The following is a 19,840-nucleotide window of genomic DNA, read 5'->3' as shown; positions in this document are numbered from 1 at the left end:
TTTTGAAACTCTAAAGGATTTTTAAAAAGTCAATATGTGGATTAGCTTACAACCGCACGTTGATCGTACCATTGTCTTTATCGACCGTTAATGGTCTGGATATAAAAAGTGCTATATCAACGTTTCTAAGCACACATTTGACCGTTGTATAGTTTAAAATGTTTACATCGCAGCACTTCACGTTCCTCAGGAATGGATTCTTCGATGGCAGACATCTAAACATGTGCGATGTAGGCAAAGCGCTGACGATGGCGCCAGGAATCTGGTTGCGACAATACCATCAGTTGAGATATGCTACGTCAGCAGTAAATCACGACATTCCCACATCTAGGAATCGCTTACACGATTACTTAAAGGATAAGGAGGTGATGGAATTGACCGGAGAAATTGCAGCACCAACAGAGCAACGATGCCATAGCATTTGCGATGATTTGGCCAAACTTTCAAGAAACAGGAATATCGAAATTGAGCTGTTGCCTGAGAAGATCCCTATTTCGTGTCATGAGGTTGAAAATGTACTTTTGTCAGCACCAAAGTACCCAAAGGTGTCTTTTTTCCCTGATGGCTATATAAATATATCTTTGGCGCGCCGGGGTTCACACAGTGATTTTATTCGTGACGCCAGGGATTTTCGTAATGAAGAGGTAGCATCGTCTAGTCGATTGTTTCCCATGCACCGCACCCGAGGTCGCAAGATCGAAGAGGCCGATGTAAAGATGCTTCAGCGCAATCTTGACGCGAATTTATCAGACATTATTGGCTTAAAGAATCCATCTGATTTGGTAGAAATGCTGCGCCAGATGCATGCACTGGATCTTTCTATTAAAATAAACAAATTTGCAGAGGTGTCAAAAAAAATTTCGAAGGGTTTGGTGTCGATGTCCACACGCGAGGTATGTTCAACTATCACCAATATTACCGTATATGGATATGCAGCTTGTGGATGTCGCATGTCTGATAAAAAGTTACCTGGGCCGCGACTATGAATCCGGATCTTTTCTAATCGGCGCGATTGGAGGGCGCTTAGATAAACGTTCTGGTGCTCTATATTATATGTCTGCATGTGATATACTTGCCTGTATTCTCCCAATTTTACAGATGCAAATATCTTTTCCACGCACAAAATGGACTATTCTAACAAATTCGCAACTATTACGGAGGCTTGTCACCGACGTGAATCTGCTTGATGCGAACAGGAAGGCAGATTTGTTTATCCTTTTAACCGTTTCCAACACTATTGTCCAGTTAAGCGAAGACCTCGCTGAGTCCACAAAGTTTATCGCAGGAAAACTGGCGGTTGAGGTGTCAGACATTTCTGATAGCACTATGCATCGCTTGCTCTCTGTAATTGACATATTCGAGACCAGGTTTCCCATCCTTCGAGATGTTTTGTATCGGAACTCATTTCACCGATCTAGATCAATACAGCCGAGCCAGCTGGCATCTGTTTACTTACGCATGGCATCAACTAAGGACGTGCCAAAACATGTCAAAAATATCATCGGTCGGCGTTTAGTAGAGATTACGACTAGTGCCGTGATAGATCTCTACTGTCGCCATCTGAAGGATGGAGTGCAAAATGCACGTCAATTAAAAGCGTTCGAATGGGCTATTTCGAAGAAACGCGCAACATTGACCATGCGAGATATGTCAACGATACTTATGTATCACAGCACACACGGCACATCTATCTCACGTTTGAATGAGGTCATAAAGGCGAGGTTTTTGGATCTGAAGAGCACTGGTAACGTAAAACACGACGAGGTAAGTTGACAATGCATTCCAAAGCAATGCAATTTTATATATTTTGCCCAATTCACATCTGCTGGAATGGGTAGTCGCCGCCACTGTTCGTCGTTGTAGTATATTCCCGGTGATACACGACAATTACTTGTACATCAGAGGGATATGACATTAATACGTACTCAGGTCTTAGATTTCGTTCTATCCATGTCGCTGGTGGGACTACACAACGACCTTGACGTTTGGGCTGGGGTGGATTTAGTCCATCTAGTTTATTCGACTCCGAACAACATTCTGGTATACTTGGGGTACGCTTTACTGCTCACAGGACAACGTAATAGAGGCATATGGACTATTCTCTTGGAAAGGTACGCTTATATAGAATCCGCTAGTATAAACAGTTGCAGGATACTTTACGATTCGAAACATTATTCTTGCGAACTTTACGAAGTTCTTAAAATTGCGCAAGTGTTTGGCATTATAAGGGATGATATGGAATCTCATCTGCTAAATCGGGCGTTATGGGTGCTGCAACACACGAAGTCACAACATTACGCAAAAGTGTCTCGACAAAGGTATCAAACTCACGCCCCCATAGAGGAAGCATTGAATCTAACCGGATTACAGTACTCCAAAGGTAAACTATGCATGCAATTGCTGATTTTTATCACGAGGTGTCGTTGCAATGTACGTGGATCACGTTTTTAATTGCCTTCACCAATAGCTACGTGCTGTTTACGATTGCATTTAAAATGCTTTATCGCAGCCATTATCGTGTTTATGAGCAGCACAATTCTGCTAAATTGGAAGTTGTGTCATACACGTACAGGCGTTGTGGTCGACGAACTCTATGAGGCACCGTTTTACATAACGTCGCACAAGATAATTTTGGATCCATTACGCGAGTCATATATGCACGTGGTATGCTGCTCGATGCGTATCTTGGGTATATGCAATTGCAGACAACGGGACTTGAAGTCGGTGAGGCCCACCTACGACATACTGTGTGGCACAAGCAAGGGTACCGCCCATTTCCCCTAAATGCGCCTTCATTGAATAAGTTTAAGGATACGAACAGTGATACGTGGAATATACCTGCATTGGCAGAGTTTATATGTAAGGTTATGAAGATGGAGAAGTACGGCCCACTACACGGTAAGGTGTCAATAGCATCTCTCATGCGTGACAGGTCTGGGCCGTCTCAAAGTGTTGCGAACAAGAAAACCTGATAACAGTTCTCACAAGCGTCTTGCTAACCACATGGCAAAAGTACGGATGCCCGACCGAAACATACGCCATCTCCAGAAAATGTTGTTGGACAATACGAAACGGCTGTGATAGCCATATACACATGTGCCATCTGGGTCATGGTGACACTTCACACATTCGAAGTATCATTAATAAGTTCCGAATATTGGCGGCGATGGCAATTTTCAAGTTGTTTACGCAGATGTGTATGTGTTTTTTTGCGGTTATGTATGCTGCTCTGCTACCGGCCTTCGCCGAACCGCCCGTATTGCAGTTTGAGAACTACATTGCCCAAAACATTTTGGATAAAATTTTACATGAGAAAAATCTTACAATCCCACTTGAGGAAGCCGATTATCTACCCCCTGATTTCGCACCTGGTACGTCAGATGTGAGATGCCGTAGGGTCCTAACACGGCATTATCAAGGCTTCCTCTACGCACTTGTGGAGAACAGCGGTTGTTCAATCGAGAGTGTTGCAGATGTTCCTCTGGATGACCTCAGCGGTCATCTGTTCGGTCCACTTGGGGACCGTACGATAGACACAACGGCTAACAAGACCAATGCGAGGACACCAGCTAGTTGCATACAAGCTAAGATACAAGCCAAATGTCCTGTTTATTTAGCTTATGCAGAATGTGTGTTTACGAAATATATGAGCTTTGGTAAAACTAATGCCAAACTTACACTTCCGAAGCGACCTTCCATTGATCAGACTTTCGGAGCTCGGTTTCTAGAATACATTGAGGGCATAGCAAAAAATGTTCCCAGATTGATAGACGAGACGGTGACTCATTTATGTAGATTTGTGAACACAGCTTGCGGATCTCTTAATCCACAGTTTGAGGACACGTTATCCTTCAGGTTGCAACATGTTTGCTCTCTTTTCGATGTATTTACACCGTTGGCTGATTACTCTACTATGTATAGCCCCGAATTATCGGAGGAACAACGACTTGAGATAAGTGAGTTGGATCGTGAAATGCGCGAGGCAATGTTTTATGCGCCAATAGAGAACGTGTTTTTTTCACCATTAGGGGTGCCTTACGATACATCAATAAACGCAAAACATATACTTGACGCCTATTTTGATAAACTATGCCAAAAGCGCTGTGACTACATTACTACCATGTTAAACATTTCATCCGATTGGACTAAGTTGAGTGTATTAGGTCAACAACAGCAGATGCTTATATGTGCTAAATTGGTGGTAACATGTAACGGATGTCAAAGTTGTGAAAAAATGGGCATAAAGGTAAGAAATGACGACATAATCGATACGTAATCCCGTGCCAGCCGAGGGACAGATTAATGAAGTTGTAATATCGAATTAAAATGACACAGTGCCTCGACATAATACGTTCCCAAAACGTTTCCAAACTGTTGGAGTGGTTGGTTGAGGATGACAGCTGCCGGTGGATCGAACTTATGAGCACATTAAGAGAGCACGTAGATAAAAAGGATGTGGCTACTTTTTGCTGCGAACATGTTCGTTTCCTGGCCACCGGGCGATTTTCCAAAGTCCGGCAACTATTCGATGATGAAAATCTTAACGCCATTGCAACAGGCTTGGGAAACGGATCCATACACAGCACAATAGACAACCCAATTTTACCCGAGCAAGAACAAATAACTGTGAAAAGATATACATTTGAGGATTTTGATGACCTGTTGGAAGCAGCGTGCGATCGAGTTGAACCATCACTAGCATTTGTGGCTGCGATTGAATACCTCCGTCACTGCCACTCGAATATAGAAAGAATCCTGCGTCTTTTGGAAAAAACCATAACCCGATGCACCGACCGCGCACCTCGTATCACTACAGCTGCGGCAGCTTTGTCCCAAGTTTTCCAGCATTACAAGGACTTGTCGCCTTGCATTGGTTTTTTACAGCGTATGTGGGTTTTGGATATGAACGATATGCACAATGTATCAAAAGCGAGTTTAACATCACTAGTATTACAAATGCACACAAGTGTCATCTGTGGCAAGGCAAGTTTCGAAGATCGTGATGCAGGCGTTCACTTGGCTAATCTTCTGTGCTGCTGGAAGAACGACGTATTATCCTGGGTTTCGCGCATATGCGTTTACAGCAGTCAAACTACACTATGCACTCTGGATACAACACCTCTGGATGAGGCACTGTGTTGCTTTTGGTTACTGACGGATGATCGCAGTGTGATGCCGCAGGTATATTCTTTACAGTGCCTGGTATCCATGCATATTAAGGTGACCTATGTGCTGGTGAGCAACGACGTCGACGCGCAATTTAATTTATGTGATATGGTATCAAAATTGTGTGCACGGGTTGATACGATGGTGGAAAAGTCTGGCTACCTTCTGGCGTCACCTCCCGACGATATCATAATGACGTTGCTACGATGTTGTTCTCTTAAGCCACTGAGTGAATGTGCTTTAAAGACGATACAAACTTTCATGCAGTTACTGCCCGATGACGGCCAAGTTGACCTCTTTTGCCGCGTTTCCTCCCGATGTTCCACCGACGCCTCGTTGGCCACATGTCTACGGACGCTCGGCCCTCACCTCCTAAGTATCACACCGAGGCTTCAAATGAGCATTATAATGGCATTAAAGAGTTTGTTGAAACGTATAATACCAGATGTGTGCAAGTTCCACGAATCCTTGGATTGCATTTTGACTTGGATAGAGTCGCTGCACCCGTTGGTTGAGGCTGACTCTCAAGGATCCAAGTTGTCATTGGATATACACCATGCACTCACACAACTGATTGTAGATGGCGACTTGAGCGCCGAACACAACGCTCGTCTTCTCACCGTCATAGAACGTTATGGCAAACTTACGTATAGCGCAGCGCAGTTGTAAGCGATTATTGCAATACTACGGTCAGGTGGTTAAGGCACATCACCACTTGGTTGAGATTTGCGGAGATGATGTTGACTTTTTGTCTAATGTATGTGGTCTTGGGTCCGTATGTGACGAGAAAGTTGAAGATGAACATTACCTATTGGCGGTGATAGTTTCCAGATGCATATTGGTACAAACGGAACCAACAAACGTAAGAAATGTTGTCGATGTTCGTAAAGAAGTGCATAATACGCTCAACTGCAACTTGCGAAGCACTACGGGTGAACAGTGTAAGAGAAAAGGTCATTGTTTTATGAACCTCCAAAGAGACTCTCTGATAACGGGCGTATCATTGGCGCACCGCATACGTAACCCGGGCATATTCTTGCGATCTGCCATTTTTGAGAGCATATCTAAATTTGCAGGCAGGGAAGTGATACATGGCATTTTGCACAACCGTCGTGTGTTAGTACCTGATTATATATTCAAGTTCAGCCGCGATGTTGGATGTTCCTTGTTGTTGGGTGAAAATGCAACACCCGAAGAGCTCAAAATCATACGTAGCTTCTTAAGGGACGTTGTTATAAGAATGGATTCTATATATATACGCCAAGATACTGGCAATTTGGTGTCAAGGCCCTTTGTTTTTATTCAGTTGACTGGTACCGTTATGTACAATGACAATTTCTGCGTATCAATGGCTAAAGGAACTTGGTCACATATAACGCTTTCTAGGAATTTGATGCTGTATAAGGACTCGTTTAATGGCAAATTTGGATTCGGGCGGGCAAGCCTTCTGGAGGCAGTCGTGGAGTTGTTTACAAGACATGGTCGGGAGAGCAATTCAACGGATTTGCGCAGCAACGAAGATGCGTTTCAGCTGAATTACAGTACTAAAAATAATCACATACGGACTTTATTTAACCCCGCAAAGAATAATCGGCCGTTTATAGCGTCGAATGCAAATGATCGGTTCTACGTACCATTGGAAAACAACACCATTCATAGTTCAGTAGTGTGGAAACTGTTCCATTTTGTTTTGTTCGACAAAGGTTTCGTGCATAGCCAATTAAAAGAAAGGTACAATAGGGTCCGGAATTTCATAGGAAACCTGACAACTGTTCATCGTGAGACGGTAAAACGTCATAGGGGTTTAATGAGCAGCATTTATCCACATTTTAAGAAATTGCTCTATAATATAAGATGTTTAGACCTACGCGGAGAGTATTGGTCGTATTTTGGTGACCAAACGATTAGCGACTCCGAGAAGAACTCCGGAATTGATCACAATCGTGTTATTAGTTTTGTCCATAAGGTTGTAGAGAGAGTTGTACCGCGAAGTCTCTTGGGTTGCGAAGAAAACTTCGCACGTTTGAAAGACGTTTGTAGAAGTATTGTGGTTTTGAACAAAGGTGAAAATTTGGATATGTCACAAGTCATGCAGGGATTTAAGGCTACTGGCTGCCCATGGTACGGTGACAAAAGCGTTAGGCTTAGCCGGAGTAAAGTGCGCACGATTCTAGAATACATATGCAGACTCGTTTTCCTCATATTAGAACATATGGTGATACCGTTGCTGCGGAGGCATTTTTACGTCACGGAAGCAGATTTCTCAATGTACCGTCTGCTTTACTTCAGAAAGGCTGACTGGCACCGCATGGTTATGCTAGCTAACGAAGCATACACATCTGATCCAGGCTCTATTCCGCACGAAAGGGGCCATCGTAGGGAACGAATGTCGGCGGCGCTTGAAGACATGACACGTCCGGTAACGGTTTCAGATCCCGACTTATCTAGGTATGGCGCACTTGGTGGTTGTATCAGAGTTCGTTGGATACCTAAACTTTCTGGAATGCGCCCCATTATGAATTGCAATACTGCTAATGTAACTAGGTTTGGTAAATATACAAACTGTTCCGTCAATAGTATGATGCGTATGCCTTTCCAGGCACTTACAGCGCACATACGTATGAACCCACGTTTTTTGGGGCATGGAATATTGGGTTACACCGGTGTGTTCCGTTCGATAAAACAGTGGTGGGCACGGTTTATGAGGATGATGCGCCACTCCACTCCCCGCAAAAACTTTGTGACGTTGTATGTTACATTGGCTGACCTTTCCCGTTGTTACGAGCACATCAAGCATGGTTATCTTTTGAGGTTGCTAAGTAGCATGAAGATACAAGGCAATTTACTCTTCAAACACATCTATCGGCGCAACTTGATTCATGTGGCGTCATTCCCCAATTCGTACGGAAAACGCGTAACCTATTTATCCAATGACTCTTCTTCCCTTTCTCCACCCCAAATTTGGTCTCTATTGTCGTGTAGTTTTGGCCAGTTTTCCATTTATTCACGTTACGTGAACCGTGACCTCTCGCAACATGTATCTAAATCAGATATAGTTGCAGCTGTAAAAATGCTCTTGTCGCGTTGTAGCACTTCCCTTCCTAAATGCAGCCCAAGTCAACTATTTCACAAAAACGTGGGAATACCCCAGGGGTGTTGTATATCCCCTTTGCTTTGTAGTCTGTACCTAGCTCAAGGAGACTTGCACGGTAGTGTACGGAAACTGGTAGGAACTAATAGTGCAAACTTGTTGTTGCGTTGGATCGATGATTTTATTTTCATCTCTAATGGTGAAGAAGACACGGTAGAGATGTTAAAAATCCTCAGAGATACATCAGTTTTTGGAATGGCAATCAACGATAAGTTGTTCACAATGCGCTTGGACCTTCCAGTTTCGAGAAATTCAACCAAATTAACACATCATACAAGTAGTTCAAACGTTGAAGTTGTCGATGGGTTCCGTAAACCGTTTGATAATACCGTGAGCCGCATGAGTACCAGAGCAGAAAGCTGCACAGGACTTCGTGATTCAGTCGACACAAATGGGGAGGCTTTATTATCGTGGATAAACTGTTCCTTTGACTTCGATCTGGTAAGAGGACGTTTAAATGCCACCTTGATACCGTGGAAAAACGAGCTTTGCAGTATAAGGGATTCACTAAAGCTTTCAAAGAAGCCTTTTACCACACCAATGTTCGCCTATATAGAGCAGCGTGTTTTGGGGTACATTGCTAACCGTTTGAAACATGGCTTGTTCACTAACGTGGAACTGAATACGCAGCGTTGCATACTGCAGAATTCTTACGTTGTTATGCGCATCGCTACGATGAAGGCGTTTAGTTTCGCATCCGCTCTACTTGGGGAATTTCGCGGATTCATGAACCCTAAGTACATTGGCAAATTAACACACAAGATGGTAGACTACGCACTTGAGCTGATATCACTGGGGGGTCTGGATATCCGAAATACCAGGTTGCGTGATTTATTACAACTCGCTGTAATTAACACGTTTTCGTCAACTTGGCACCGACGTCTAAGAAGGAGATATAGCCGTAGAAATATCGCATTTTCACGTGCTATTGAGAGACTGTTCAAGGGGAAATGGCCCTCATATGGGCATGCTTCTCCAGGTTGATTCATATCACAGCTGACCACAGTGCCGCGCACTACAGACAACTGTTGATAGTCCCCTGACCAACATACGACCCTTAATACTACGTAAGAAGTGTATCTGCACAATACGAAGCGTAATGCATTTGATGTAAGCGCAATAATGACTCATCGACGCTTCCACGGATTGTAGTATGTTCATATACATATAGGCATGAATATGCGTTGACAAATTATAATTGTAACGTCCATCGCCTTCATAGAGCCCTTGATTGCGTATAGACGGGCTCCTGTTTTGCTGTACCTAGCCAATGGCCACTGCTACCCATCTTAAGCCTTTTATAAGAACTCCTCATCAAAGGAAATAGCACATGTGTAACTCTGTCTTTGTAGAACGGAACCGGTCGGAGTTGGTTCATAGCCATCTGCCCGGTGGCCTTGTGTACGAGAAGAGGGGGTGGCACATTTATTAGACCATTCCGCCATAGGAACGGTTTAATGTTACGTAGCCAATGAATTCGCTTGCTATTTCGCACCACTTTATGGCTTTTGTACGTAATTTTGCGGGGCTTGCTACAGAACTTGAGCACGGATTCATCGAACTCAATAATGCGTTGTGAAGCACGACTAAAGTACACAGTTGCCGGCACCGTCTATTCGCAACATATTGGCTTAACAAATACATTCATACCTTATATTCCGGTCGTCTTGTGTGCGCAACAGCAACTATTGCATTGGCTATCTGACGTGCTTCAGGAAGGCTTCGATGTACCAATCGTAAGCAATTTATGCCATACAATGGTTTAATAGCATCCACTTGTGTCATTACATCGTATGCCTCTTCTATCATAGCAACCGCTGCGTTCCGCGGCTCGTAACCGCTCAATGCATCAGTAAGAGTAGGGCACACGATAGTCTGGATATGCATGCGGTTGATGTGTTCCAAAGCCGTTTTGAAAGCAAATCTCAGTTTGAGTGTAGCGTCCCTCGTGCTGTTCTCTGACGAAATATGATTTACTACCGGCAGATGCATACCCCAGAAGAAGGGCGTAATAACAAACCCAATTATGGTTGCCTTGGTTGTGCCAAATGGCGGAGTCAAAATAACATCACCTAAAATGTTGATACAAATCACTTGGCCACCTACCTATATTTAAGGTTTTGGCAACTGCCACGGCTTCTTCAAATTTCTGAGATGTCTCGAATTGGCTTCGCACAGCGTCAAGGGCTTTTAGACGCTCTGCTACGACTACCTTAGCCCGTTTTACGAGGGCTTCTATAAGCTTTTTACCCCCACGCTCTAGCACGTTAAGTCCTATAATATTGTTTTGAGGGATTGCAGCCATAATGCACATACCAAAACCGCTGTAAGGGGTGAGGTTCGGCGGGACGGGTACCAGGATACAGTCTGCGTTTATATTGAGAATATCATCATGTTCCGCGGAAATAGTTCCAAATCCCCCGAGTTCCAGTTTTTCTAGAACGCCAGAGAAGAGGCCAGTTAGAGGCTTTAGCGACGTTTCGGCGACCGCAGCAGTGTCATCAGGTGTACCCTGTACATTACAAACTTGCCGGCTTCTCGTCAACGAATGGACTCTAGGTGAGCAACCCGAATTCTGAGTAGTAGAATTCAAAACGTGTGCAGATTTTATCCAGTCGATTTGTTGCTCTATGGCTCGTTCCCTGATTGTCTTCAGTCTCGACTGAAGAAAGCTTCCGGTTCCAAAATGTTTTACTGCAGATGGACAATTATAACGAGAGAGAGCAGCGGCATAGCGCGCATATACGATAGCAAAAGACGACATTTATTTAAAAATTGGTTTGTCTATACGGCGTAAGAGCCACAGATAAGTCCTACTGTAGCCGTCATGGGTGTCTGTCGATGCGCAACATATTTGAAACATTTAGACATACATCCATGAACGCTACTAATACAAAATAAGATATACAATTTCTCAAGTCAACGAGGCTGCCGAATCGCGTTCTTACGACATCCAGTATGACTGACTTTGCGTTAGACACATATTAAGCGGGCCGACTGGCACAATCGCAGATCGCAAACAGCCCACACTACGTTATAACTACAATATGGACCTTCTGTTGGTTAGAAAACCAAGCGGTTGGATTAATAGCCAGTCGCGCATATAGACATCTCCTGCGGCGAGGTGCCTAATGAATTGCTTTTCAGCCTATGTATTCCTACACAAAATACACACCACTAGAATTCAACAAAGTAGGTTTAAGTACTTCGTATTTAACAGCGTTGTCAGATGTCATGACGTCTTTTGAGCGTCGTCCACCAACCCCTAATAAAGGCACCGCAAATAAATCCCCAAAGAGGTCTCAAGATGACTTACACTGCGCTTTCACCCGGTATGGTAGTAGCTCCGATATCCCCAGGGACGTATCTATTGCCCGCTGTGAGTGGTCCGGATTCTATGCTTAACAGCTGCGTGGGAGCGGGTTGTGTTAACACAACCCACGACAAAATTTTTACGTACACACCCAAAGAATACAGCGCGAATTTGCAGTTTATGATCATGTGTGTCCCACTTTGTCTGATTGGAGTGCTCGTAGTCTGTCTCATCGTATGGATAGCAATAACTGCCAAAAGCCGTTACAAGGCATACGAAGATGCACTAGACCAAAGGCTCATTGACGCAATGAGTGAAGAGGAGAAAGAGGTGTATGCTTGATCGTGCATCAAGATTGTAGCTGCTACATAAGCGGCATATCGCATCGTGACATTGATCACATAATACTATCATTAATCGTATTGCATGAGGTTACCGACCACCTCGCTGATCCTCGGCACGGTCTTATACAGAACTCCTCTAGAAAGTGCGAGCAAGGAGCGTTTTATACCCGCGTGTACACGCGATGCGCGTGATTGCTGTAAATTAGTTGTGGTGCGCTGCAGTAAAGTTCAGTAAATAACGTTTTTCAAGACATACTCACGTCACAATATCGGTACACCGTGATATGCATTTATTTGCCAACATACACAGCGAACCCATGCGTTGTGTTTCGCATAGCACGCAGATTTACTCTACGTCACTGGTCACGATTTCGCAATATGCAAGCTCACGTCAAACATCTACCCACCTCCAAGCTGTGACGATCAACACCATTCTTTATACCATCTATTTCTTTGCGTTGAGACAGTACACCATCTATCAACTTGTGAATCTTCTCTTTTGTGCCGTCAGGTAGAGGTTCCTGCACAATGTTACCATCCTTAGCTCCCGAAAAGATAAGGTTTTGTAGGGCATAATAAAATCAAACAATATCGTAATAATATTCTCTGTATGTGTTTATCCCAGTGCATCAATTAACCGTCGGCAGAAAAATGTTCGCAGTATGGACTCGGCACAGTTTTCACGATAGTAATGACCACTAGAAAACACTAACCTTCAATCGTTGATGTAAAGCGCACAATTTAGTATATCCTTGCAGCTGTAGCAAAGACGCATCTATATTTTTATACAGCTGGAGGGTATATGTAAAGGAGTTTATTAGCCGCCTGAAGGTTTCTTCCACCGGTTGTTGAGTTACACTTGATTGCAGCTTCTGGCATTCGTTTATAGTATGAATACACGTGAATTTTTAACACTAACCATGACATACTCGCTGCAAAATTTACACATAATCGCATCCAATGGTGCCTCGTGCTCCGTTCCTTGCAGCAGCACGTCTCGCTTGCAGTTTATACAGCACGTTTCATTGCACAATTGACTGGGACAACGTTGTACTGAACAGTGCTACCTTTTCACACTTACCACGCGAAATGGGATGTTGCATCGGATGACAACGGGAAAGAAGCGTTGCATACGGCGCAAGTACTTGCGGATTCACTTATTGCAACAAGGCGTAGTAAGCTTCTGACATCTTCATATTCTGTTTAATATTAGGTTATTTACTTCATAAAAACGTGCGTAGACAATGAGGAACATCTTAAAATCCTTGTAACGTACGACATCACGTAGGAATGTTACGGTCATTAAAAGCATATTCATACAATAGAACGTGCGACAATCGCCTCATAACAACAACTAAGATTGCATTATGCTAAAAACAGAATAGCAAAACTACATACAGTAGTGATCGGTTGGCACATCACAAATATAGGTAAAACGCCACTGCGTCAAAACCATTTGGTGTCATAAATTGCGCACGGCATCGGAAAATACACATAAACTGGCGGCAACAGCTGTCAATGACGTACTTCGTTGCTGTATGGCTCTCTTTACTCGTTGTTTTCTCGGAGGTGACCTTGCGCGTTGCGAGGCCCGTAAATACACAAACTCGTCAGTCAAATTATCAAATATAACATACTTTAACATTATTTTCAATGGATGTGTACAACGTCAGAAGCCATGTGTAGTATTGCGCCGACGCCAGTACGCCATCCGGTATTATTGTCGCAACCCGCAAGTGTCCTCTCATCTCTAGTACAAGTTGTTCCAATCAAGTTTCTATGGCCACCTTTGGTTGAGTTACAGATGCGATTTGCCATATGATGGCAACTTGGGCTTTCATTTAAGCTCCATACGTCACAGCAATGTACCGCAATGCGAAACATACCGCTGCTTTAGCATCAACTTTTGCGTGACGGCAGGTTTCCACTGGAGGTGTTTTAAATCCTAGACATTTAGCTTGCAGGATATCGAATATGTCCCTTAATACTGAGCTTACATTGTGATGACCCCAATCTTACATGTAAATGCGATGGCCAAAAGCAATGACATAACTCCGGCCAGAACGTCTTTGCAATTTTCTTGAAATTCGAATGTGCAATTAGATGTCATCCTAATCTGAAAACAATCATGTGGCTATACCTAAAACTGATTGTTTATGTCAAGATGTAGGAAAAGTGATACAGCATCGTGGTATACGTCTAAGGGGCTCGTTTCACCGGGCGTGGGTATGATGGCACACACGACTGCTTTGATTCACAAATTATCATACAACATAGATTGTACATTCCAGTGTTCGAATCTGCGTTGTACCAAACATGACCTTCACAAAAACCTTCCACAAACAACTGCGTTGGCATGATCAATCGACAATATTAATAGTCATCTAGAACACTGTGCAAAGGCCGTTACCGATTGTTGCACCATAAGTATGGAGTAGAGGTGATTAAAACTATTGCTATAAATTCGGGAGCATCGTTTGTATGCCGCCCGAAACCACCTTAACATGAGACGGTAGAGTTCGGGGATTGCATTTAGCGCCATTTTATCTGCATCAGATGAAGCTAATATGATATACAGGACAGCTTCATCAACTACAAAATAGACTGGATTACTTTTGTTAAAGCAAATGATCACCAACGCACTGTATATTATCGTAACCGTATGGAACGACGGGCGGGACGAGTGACGATATTTTGTGTGGCAATTGACATCTACCATTCTGTATAAGTGCAACACAGGTCACATAAAGATTTCATATTTCGATGCGCCATGTTTGTTGCCCAATTGTTGCTTAATTGTCAAATTAAAATGATCATTTCTGCCAGCACTACTACCCCTCACCTAACTTAACCTCAATAACCTTTATACCGTTTTGGGTGCAGTGCACCAAGAACCGTGAAATCACGTTTATCATGCATATTCGGGTTGATTCTGAACCCATATCAATAATGCTTTTGGTATCGTAATATTACACTCCAAATTGTCCAAGCTCAGGTTGGACAACGTGCATATAGTCTACAACGGGCAAAAGACAATGCCATCAATATAATGTAAAATCCTACATATCAAATATGTAGTTTGATCCAATAGTTCGGCTGATATGGTGCTGCATGGTGCAGAAGCAAACGATATCATATGGATGTACGTGCCATCCTCAGCCATTAGGTGAGCAACATTGAAGCCACATAAGATGAACGTCGTATAACGTGCCACATCTATCGTAAATTGGATTTGTTGCCACGATTGTCGGGGGTATGGTCAATTGTAACTTTGCGTCCTATCTGCGGTCGCTGCCTGAAAACCAGTTACGTCGCGTTGGCTTCTTCTCTCACAAGCATTGCATTTTAAGCAGTACAATCGTGCTTAAAAACTTTCAATGAGTGTCACCTTAAAGAGCAAAGTGACGTTTCGGGTTCTAGCTTATCACCCGAGCGCAACATTTTAATGAGTTTTAGCAATTTCGAGATGGGCCAATGAGCTGTCTTCTACTGACGCAGAGCCAGTAAGCAACACATGCTTAAATTATCGATATACACAGAGTAATTTTAATGTCTCTATGGGCCGCTACAACAAACTTGTGACACACACACCTCCTGGTGGAAGGGGCACTCGTGTTGCTGTAGCTTTAATGACACCCCTTTCCATTTGTTAGAGTGACGAATCAAACCCAAATGAACTGTAATTAATAACGGTGATCGCTGCCTGGGCTCATCGTTCGAGGACGCAGGAGCAGCCCACCATGATGTTGTTGGAGTTTATATCCCCAGTGGCAATAATGCCCTAGCAGAAATAATCTTCCTACATATATATGAAATGTAAAACATGAGCCGGCGCCGGATAATGGCTTACACTGGCCGTTCACCGGTGCTCCCCGATGATATGTGTTTACGTGGTAATCCGTTTGATATAGGCCATTTTTTAAGACTCTTCGATGGCCGTAGACGCAACAAAAGAACAATTTCGGCATTTAAATCGTTGAAATCAATACAGGGCACGTTTGTGAAAAAGGATTCCGGAACGATCGCACCTGCAAGGATGCTCTTATATGGAGGCTGCTACCGGTACCTGCGCAGTTTGTCCGAGCCTAAATTTACTGTCAATGCAGCCTTCTTGCGACAATTAGACAACCATGGTGTATTAAGGTATAATCAAGATGATATATTGGCGAAGAATGCCGCTATTTTGAAGCTTATGTGCGGTATAAAACGCACACCTGAACAGGTTGCGGCGTCGTTAATTTGGCGCCGCTGCATCAGTTTACCCTCGTTAGAACTCCGTACAATGTTTTTTAAGTTTATATCGAGGTATATAGAAGCAATGGATATGGATGATATCCGTCAATTAGGGCGTATGCTGAAGATATTGGTAGACAGCCCGAATGACGATCTGCTGAGATGCGCTTTAGCAGGCGTACCCAGTAAATCAGATATTTTGGTGTCAAAAAGGGTGTTAATGAAGTACTGGGATTTCGTATGGAATTGCCATCCAGCTATGATTGCCAACTGAGGGGATGTGTATAAAGTCAGTGGGCTATCCTTACACACTGCTTAACAGAGGATGTGTGACTTGAGATTCATGACAAATGTGTTTAATATTATACACATTGCTTTAACGGCTCCGGATGAGCACATAACGTTCGGAATATGGGTTGCCCATTCGTTGTGGGCTTGACCAGGTTGACGCAACGCTTTCCACGATGTTGCGGGGAAAAGCGTCTCTCGGCATTGTTGCGGCGGCGTTGTTGTCATTATCTGACGGCAAAGATAACATCCAGGATGCTAATCTATTAAAGGATGCGATGTTTAACGACATTATGACCAGATTCACCGGTAAGCGTGCGTGTGTTCTTACGGCAGAGTGTGTGAGATCACAGCTGCTGCTGCGACTTTATTGAATACGAACTATATTAGTTCTACACTTACATGCTCCATAGAGCCTATATATGCCGCATACACTCGCTGAAAAGTATGTCTAACGTTCCATTGCGTCGTGGCCTGACTCACGGCGGTATCCCGTGGCACGTTGAGTCTGGTGAGATGGTACATCAAGAATCCCCGCAAAGAACCTCAAAGAGCCACAGATGCATTATCATCAGAGACGATGTACATTAATGAGTCGGAGTGACTACATGGTCAGGTTAGAGTAGGAACTATACAAGAGATCACAATCGTTTTGCCTACACAACTTGGCGCCCTACAAAGTAGACACACTGCTGTTACAGAGAAAAATTACCAGTTCTGATCCGCAGCGGTTCCGCCACGGGTTACGTGTGTATACTCATACACTTACGTTTGAAGCCGCATGAAAGCCGGAACGTCAGCTGCGATTAGAACACACAAGTTATTTGAAACTTATAGAAGGTATGTTTGTGCCTGAGGTTCTTTTATGTTATTTCCATATTCGGTGTTGGCCTATATGTGTGTGACTCCCGTAATCGTTTGGGCCCTATAGCCTCGAAGGCATGAGGGTTCTCTGTACACACCTGTTGTAGGATCTTCCATGACTCTAAGCACTCTATTGAGCCAGTATATTGTGGACAACATTTTGTAGCAAAAGCTCCTTTTGCTTATACTGGTGGAATCCGAGTGCTTTTCATAGTCGTGGGCGGTGTATCTCGTTTTAAACGTCTCCGCGTACGTATAGCAATAATGTTTGTATGCTACGTAGTACATATGGATGCTGTATTCACACAGGTGCAGGGTCGCTCCAGCTACACCAGCATGTGTTAATTCCTCAAAGAAGGAATCTTCTAATAAAGTTCGTGGGCCAAAGCGCCGACATATGGAAATTGCAAGCCTAAGCAAAGCAATAATCATACTTACAGAGCCTCGTTTACAAAAATTCTGAACGAGACTCAATATTAAAGCATAATCTTCGGTTGTGCTATTTCTGTCTTCTGCCCGAAAACTTCGTGAAGAAAACTCTTACGCAATCGGGACAGTCCTATGTATGGTTATTAGGGTCAATACGCTGAAAACAAGCATATTGCCTTTTGTATATGAGAGGAATGAAGTAACCTAATCTCTACAAACGAATAAAGCGGTCTCCAAAGAGGGACATTTCAAAGAATCACAATTTGTTTTGGGAAGTGCGCTTCCAAATTCCATTCGCAGATACACTCAACCCGTGTTCAACACGTTTGGATGAGTAAAACTCGTTGAATGGTAACTTTGGATGGTGTATGACGTAGTTTCGTATGCTCGACACGTACCTCAAAAGCATTCTTCATAGTGTTAATCTGGACCGCAAAGGCTGTTTAGAAGCCATTCGGCGCGTTCGATAACAGAATAAGTGCAGTGATTACCCAATTTATATCATAACTAACGTCAGTCGCAAGGAAGGTTGAGGATTGTAGACTTAATCTTTGCGGGCTTGACTGATTCCGAAATATTGAGTACGATTCAAACCATTGACGTATAAACTTTAGAAATGGAACGCCATGCAGGAGATGCCCATCTGGGAGGAGAGAGTCACAGCCCAGAGCATCTTGTTCATGAGAATAATGGTCACTCTCCGTACCTTGATCCCATTGGTATGAACAAGCAATGTGTCAGTTCATCATGTACAACTATGTGCGATAGCGGCGATGAGAATCAGAATCCCAATCAGCATGGCGGTCAACTTGACTGTGGCATGTTGCCTCAAAATTACCAGATGAACTACGGCTACCCTCCTCAATACGACAACTTCGATCTTGCTACCTTCATAAACAATTCTTTTAATAAGAAAGATGGTGGTGTCATATCGGGAGTAAAGTTCCAACCTTCTGACAACCGCTGGATTGCTAGGTGGACGACAGCCGATGGCAAGAGGGCATGCAAAAGCTTCTCGGTAAACATTTACGGTTTCGAGCAGGCGCGAGCGTTGGCTATTGAGGCGAGGCAGAAAGGCGTTAGCCTTTCGGGTCGTTCATTTTGCAATCGTGAACGCCAGCATGCCATGCGATCGGGAGTTGGAATAATTGGCATCCGTTTCGACAAGACCCAGGCACGTTGGGTTTCATCGTACTACGAAGGTGGGAAACGCAAGTTCCGCTATTTTACGGTCAAGGATTACGGATACGAGCAGGCTAAACAGCATGCAATCCTCTGGAAGACATGTAATGACGAGCGACTTATACGCAATCGCGTGCAACACAACGAAGTAATGGACTTTAAGATGGCGGAAGGTCCCATGGAACAGGTTATGCCGCCGCATCAGTGGAACGCTCAACCTTTTCAGCAGCCTTACGTGGGCTACTATCAGCAACCGCAAATGGACTATTGCAACCCACAAAACGAATGCGTTGTACAATACGACCAACCCCAAATGCAACAGTCGCTAATCCAATACAAACCATCCGCAATATCGGGCCAACAGTCAGTGGAGGCTCGGAGCCCAAGTCTAAGTACCAGTGCAAGTGTGAGCGGATACGCCGACCCCAATGAACAAATGTGCTACAACTACCAGAGCGATTTACCCTACCAATACAGTCATCAGCAATACGCGTACGATCAACAGCAACAAATGCAGTACATGGGTGAAGAGATGGATCAGTACCCATTGGAACACGAGCACGAGGAGGACACCTGTTCCGTCTCCGGAGTCACCTTCGACCGCAAAAATAGGCGGTGGGGTGCCAGATGGACGACTCCAGATGGTCGTAGAGCCGGGCGGTATTTCCCAGTGAGGCAGTACGGATTCAGCGAAGCCAAACGCCTAGCCGTAATCTGCCGGCTGCAAGCAATAGAAGAAAACCGCGGGGTGGACATCATGCCACCTCTAGACCTAAATATGCAGCAGAGCTGCGGCGAGCCCGTTAACGACTCATACTAATAAGCTACGTGTGTGCCTAACCCGACAGCGGGGTGTCTTAGTTGCGCAGG

The 19,840-nt window shown here is 43.9% G+C and overlaps 9 protein-coding genes across 9 annotated transcripts; 6 read left to right on the top strand and 3 right to left on the bottom strand.

The window, feature by feature from the left end:
- Positions 1 to 248: 248 nt before the first annotated feature.
- On the top strand, positions 249 to 2,972 carry BBBOND_0405940 (hypothetical protein, conserved; the record flags this gene model as incomplete). Its single annotated transcript, XM_012914842.1, has 5 exons — positions 249 to 893; positions 937 to 1,764; positions 1,930 to 2,380; positions 2,573 to 2,664; positions 2,706 to 2,972. 5 exons carry the CDS (start codon positions 249 to 251, stop codon positions 2,970 to 2,972), a joined length of 2,283 nt encoding a protein of 760 aa, XP_012770296.1.
- Positions 2,973 to 3,217: 245 nt separating this feature from the next.
- Positions 3,218 to 4,276, top strand: BBBOND_0405930 (hypothetical protein, conserved; the record flags this gene model as incomplete). Its single annotated transcript, XM_012914841.1, has 1 exon — positions 3,218 to 4,276. The coding sequence occupies one exon, from the start codon at positions 3,218 to 3,220 to the stop codon at positions 4,274 to 4,276; it is 1,059 nt and encodes a 352-aa protein (XP_012770295.1).
- Positions 4,277 to 4,326: 50 nt separating this feature from the next.
- Positions 4,327 to 9,301, top strand: BBBOND_0405920 (-Telomerase reverse transcriptase; the record flags this gene model as incomplete). The annotated part of the gene is made up of 2 exons (XM_012914840.1): positions 4,327 to 5,797; positions 5,820 to 9,301. 2 exons carry the CDS (start codon positions 4,327 to 4,329, stop codon positions 9,299 to 9,301), a joined length of 4,953 nt encoding a protein of 1,650 aa, XP_012770294.1.
- A 232-nt stretch (positions 9,302 to 9,533) lies between these two features.
- Positions 9,534 to 11,081, bottom strand: BBBOND_0405910 (hypothetical protein, conserved; the record flags this gene model as incomplete). Its single annotated transcript, XM_012914839.1, has 3 exons — positions 9,534 to 9,878; positions 9,968 to 10,389; positions 10,424 to 11,081. 3 exons carry the CDS (start codon positions 11,079 to 11,081, stop codon positions 9,534 to 9,536), a joined length of 1,425 nt encoding a protein of 474 aa, XP_012770293.1.
- A 543-nt stretch (positions 11,082 to 11,624) lies between these two features.
- On the top strand, positions 11,625 to 11,972 carry BBBOND_0405900 (hypothetical protein, conserved; the record flags this gene model as incomplete). Its single annotated transcript, XM_012914838.1, has 1 exon — positions 11,625 to 11,972. The coding sequence occupies one exon, from the start codon at positions 11,625 to 11,627 to the stop codon at positions 11,970 to 11,972; it is 348 nt and encodes a 115-aa protein (XP_012770292.1).
- A 71-nt stretch (positions 11,973 to 12,043) lies between these two features.
- On the bottom strand, positions 12,044 to 13,619 carry BBBOND_0405890 (hypothetical protein, conserved; the record flags this gene model as incomplete). The annotated part of the gene is made up of 6 exons (XM_012914837.1): positions 12,044 to 12,190; positions 12,382 to 12,495; positions 12,688 to 12,846; positions 12,894 to 13,011; positions 13,056 to 13,173; positions 13,502 to 13,619. The coding sequence occupies 6 exons, from the start codon at positions 13,617 to 13,619 to the stop codon at positions 12,044 to 12,046; spliced, it is 774 nt and encodes a 257-aa protein (XP_012770291.1).
- A 2,196-nt stretch (positions 13,620 to 15,815) lies between these two features.
- BBBOND_0405880 (hypothetical protein, conserved) lies at positions 15,816 to 16,481 on the top strand (the record flags this gene model as incomplete). The annotated part of the gene is made up of 1 exon (XM_012914836.1): positions 15,816 to 16,481. One exon carries the CDS (start codon positions 15,816 to 15,818, stop codon positions 16,479 to 16,481), a length of 666 nt encoding a protein of 221 aa, XP_012770290.1.
- A 905-nt stretch (positions 16,482 to 17,386) lies between these two features.
- Positions 17,387 to 17,791, bottom strand: BBBOND_0405870 (hypothetical protein; the record flags this gene model as incomplete). The annotated part of the gene is made up of 1 exon (XM_012914835.1): positions 17,387 to 17,791. One exon carries the CDS (start codon positions 17,789 to 17,791, stop codon positions 17,387 to 17,389), a length of 405 nt encoding a protein of 134 aa, XP_012770289.1.
- A 613-nt stretch (positions 17,792 to 18,404) lies between these two features.
- Positions 18,405 to 19,790, top strand: BBBOND_0405860 (hypothetical protein, conserved; the record flags this gene model as incomplete). The annotated part of the gene is made up of 1 exon (XM_012914834.1): positions 18,405 to 19,790. One exon carries the CDS (start codon positions 18,405 to 18,407, stop codon positions 19,788 to 19,790), a length of 1,386 nt encoding a protein of 461 aa, XP_012770288.1.
- Positions 19,791 to 19,840: the final 50 nt, after the last annotated feature.

The sequence above is a fragment of the Babesia bigemina genome (assembly GCF_000981445.1).
Source record: "Babesia bigemina genome assembly Bbig001, chromosome : V".
NCBI classification, from domain to species: domain Eukaryota; phylum Apicomplexa; class Aconoidasida; order Piroplasmida; family Babesiidae; genus Babesia; species Babesia bigemina.
This window is presented reverse-complemented; position numbering and strand designations above follow the sequence as displayed.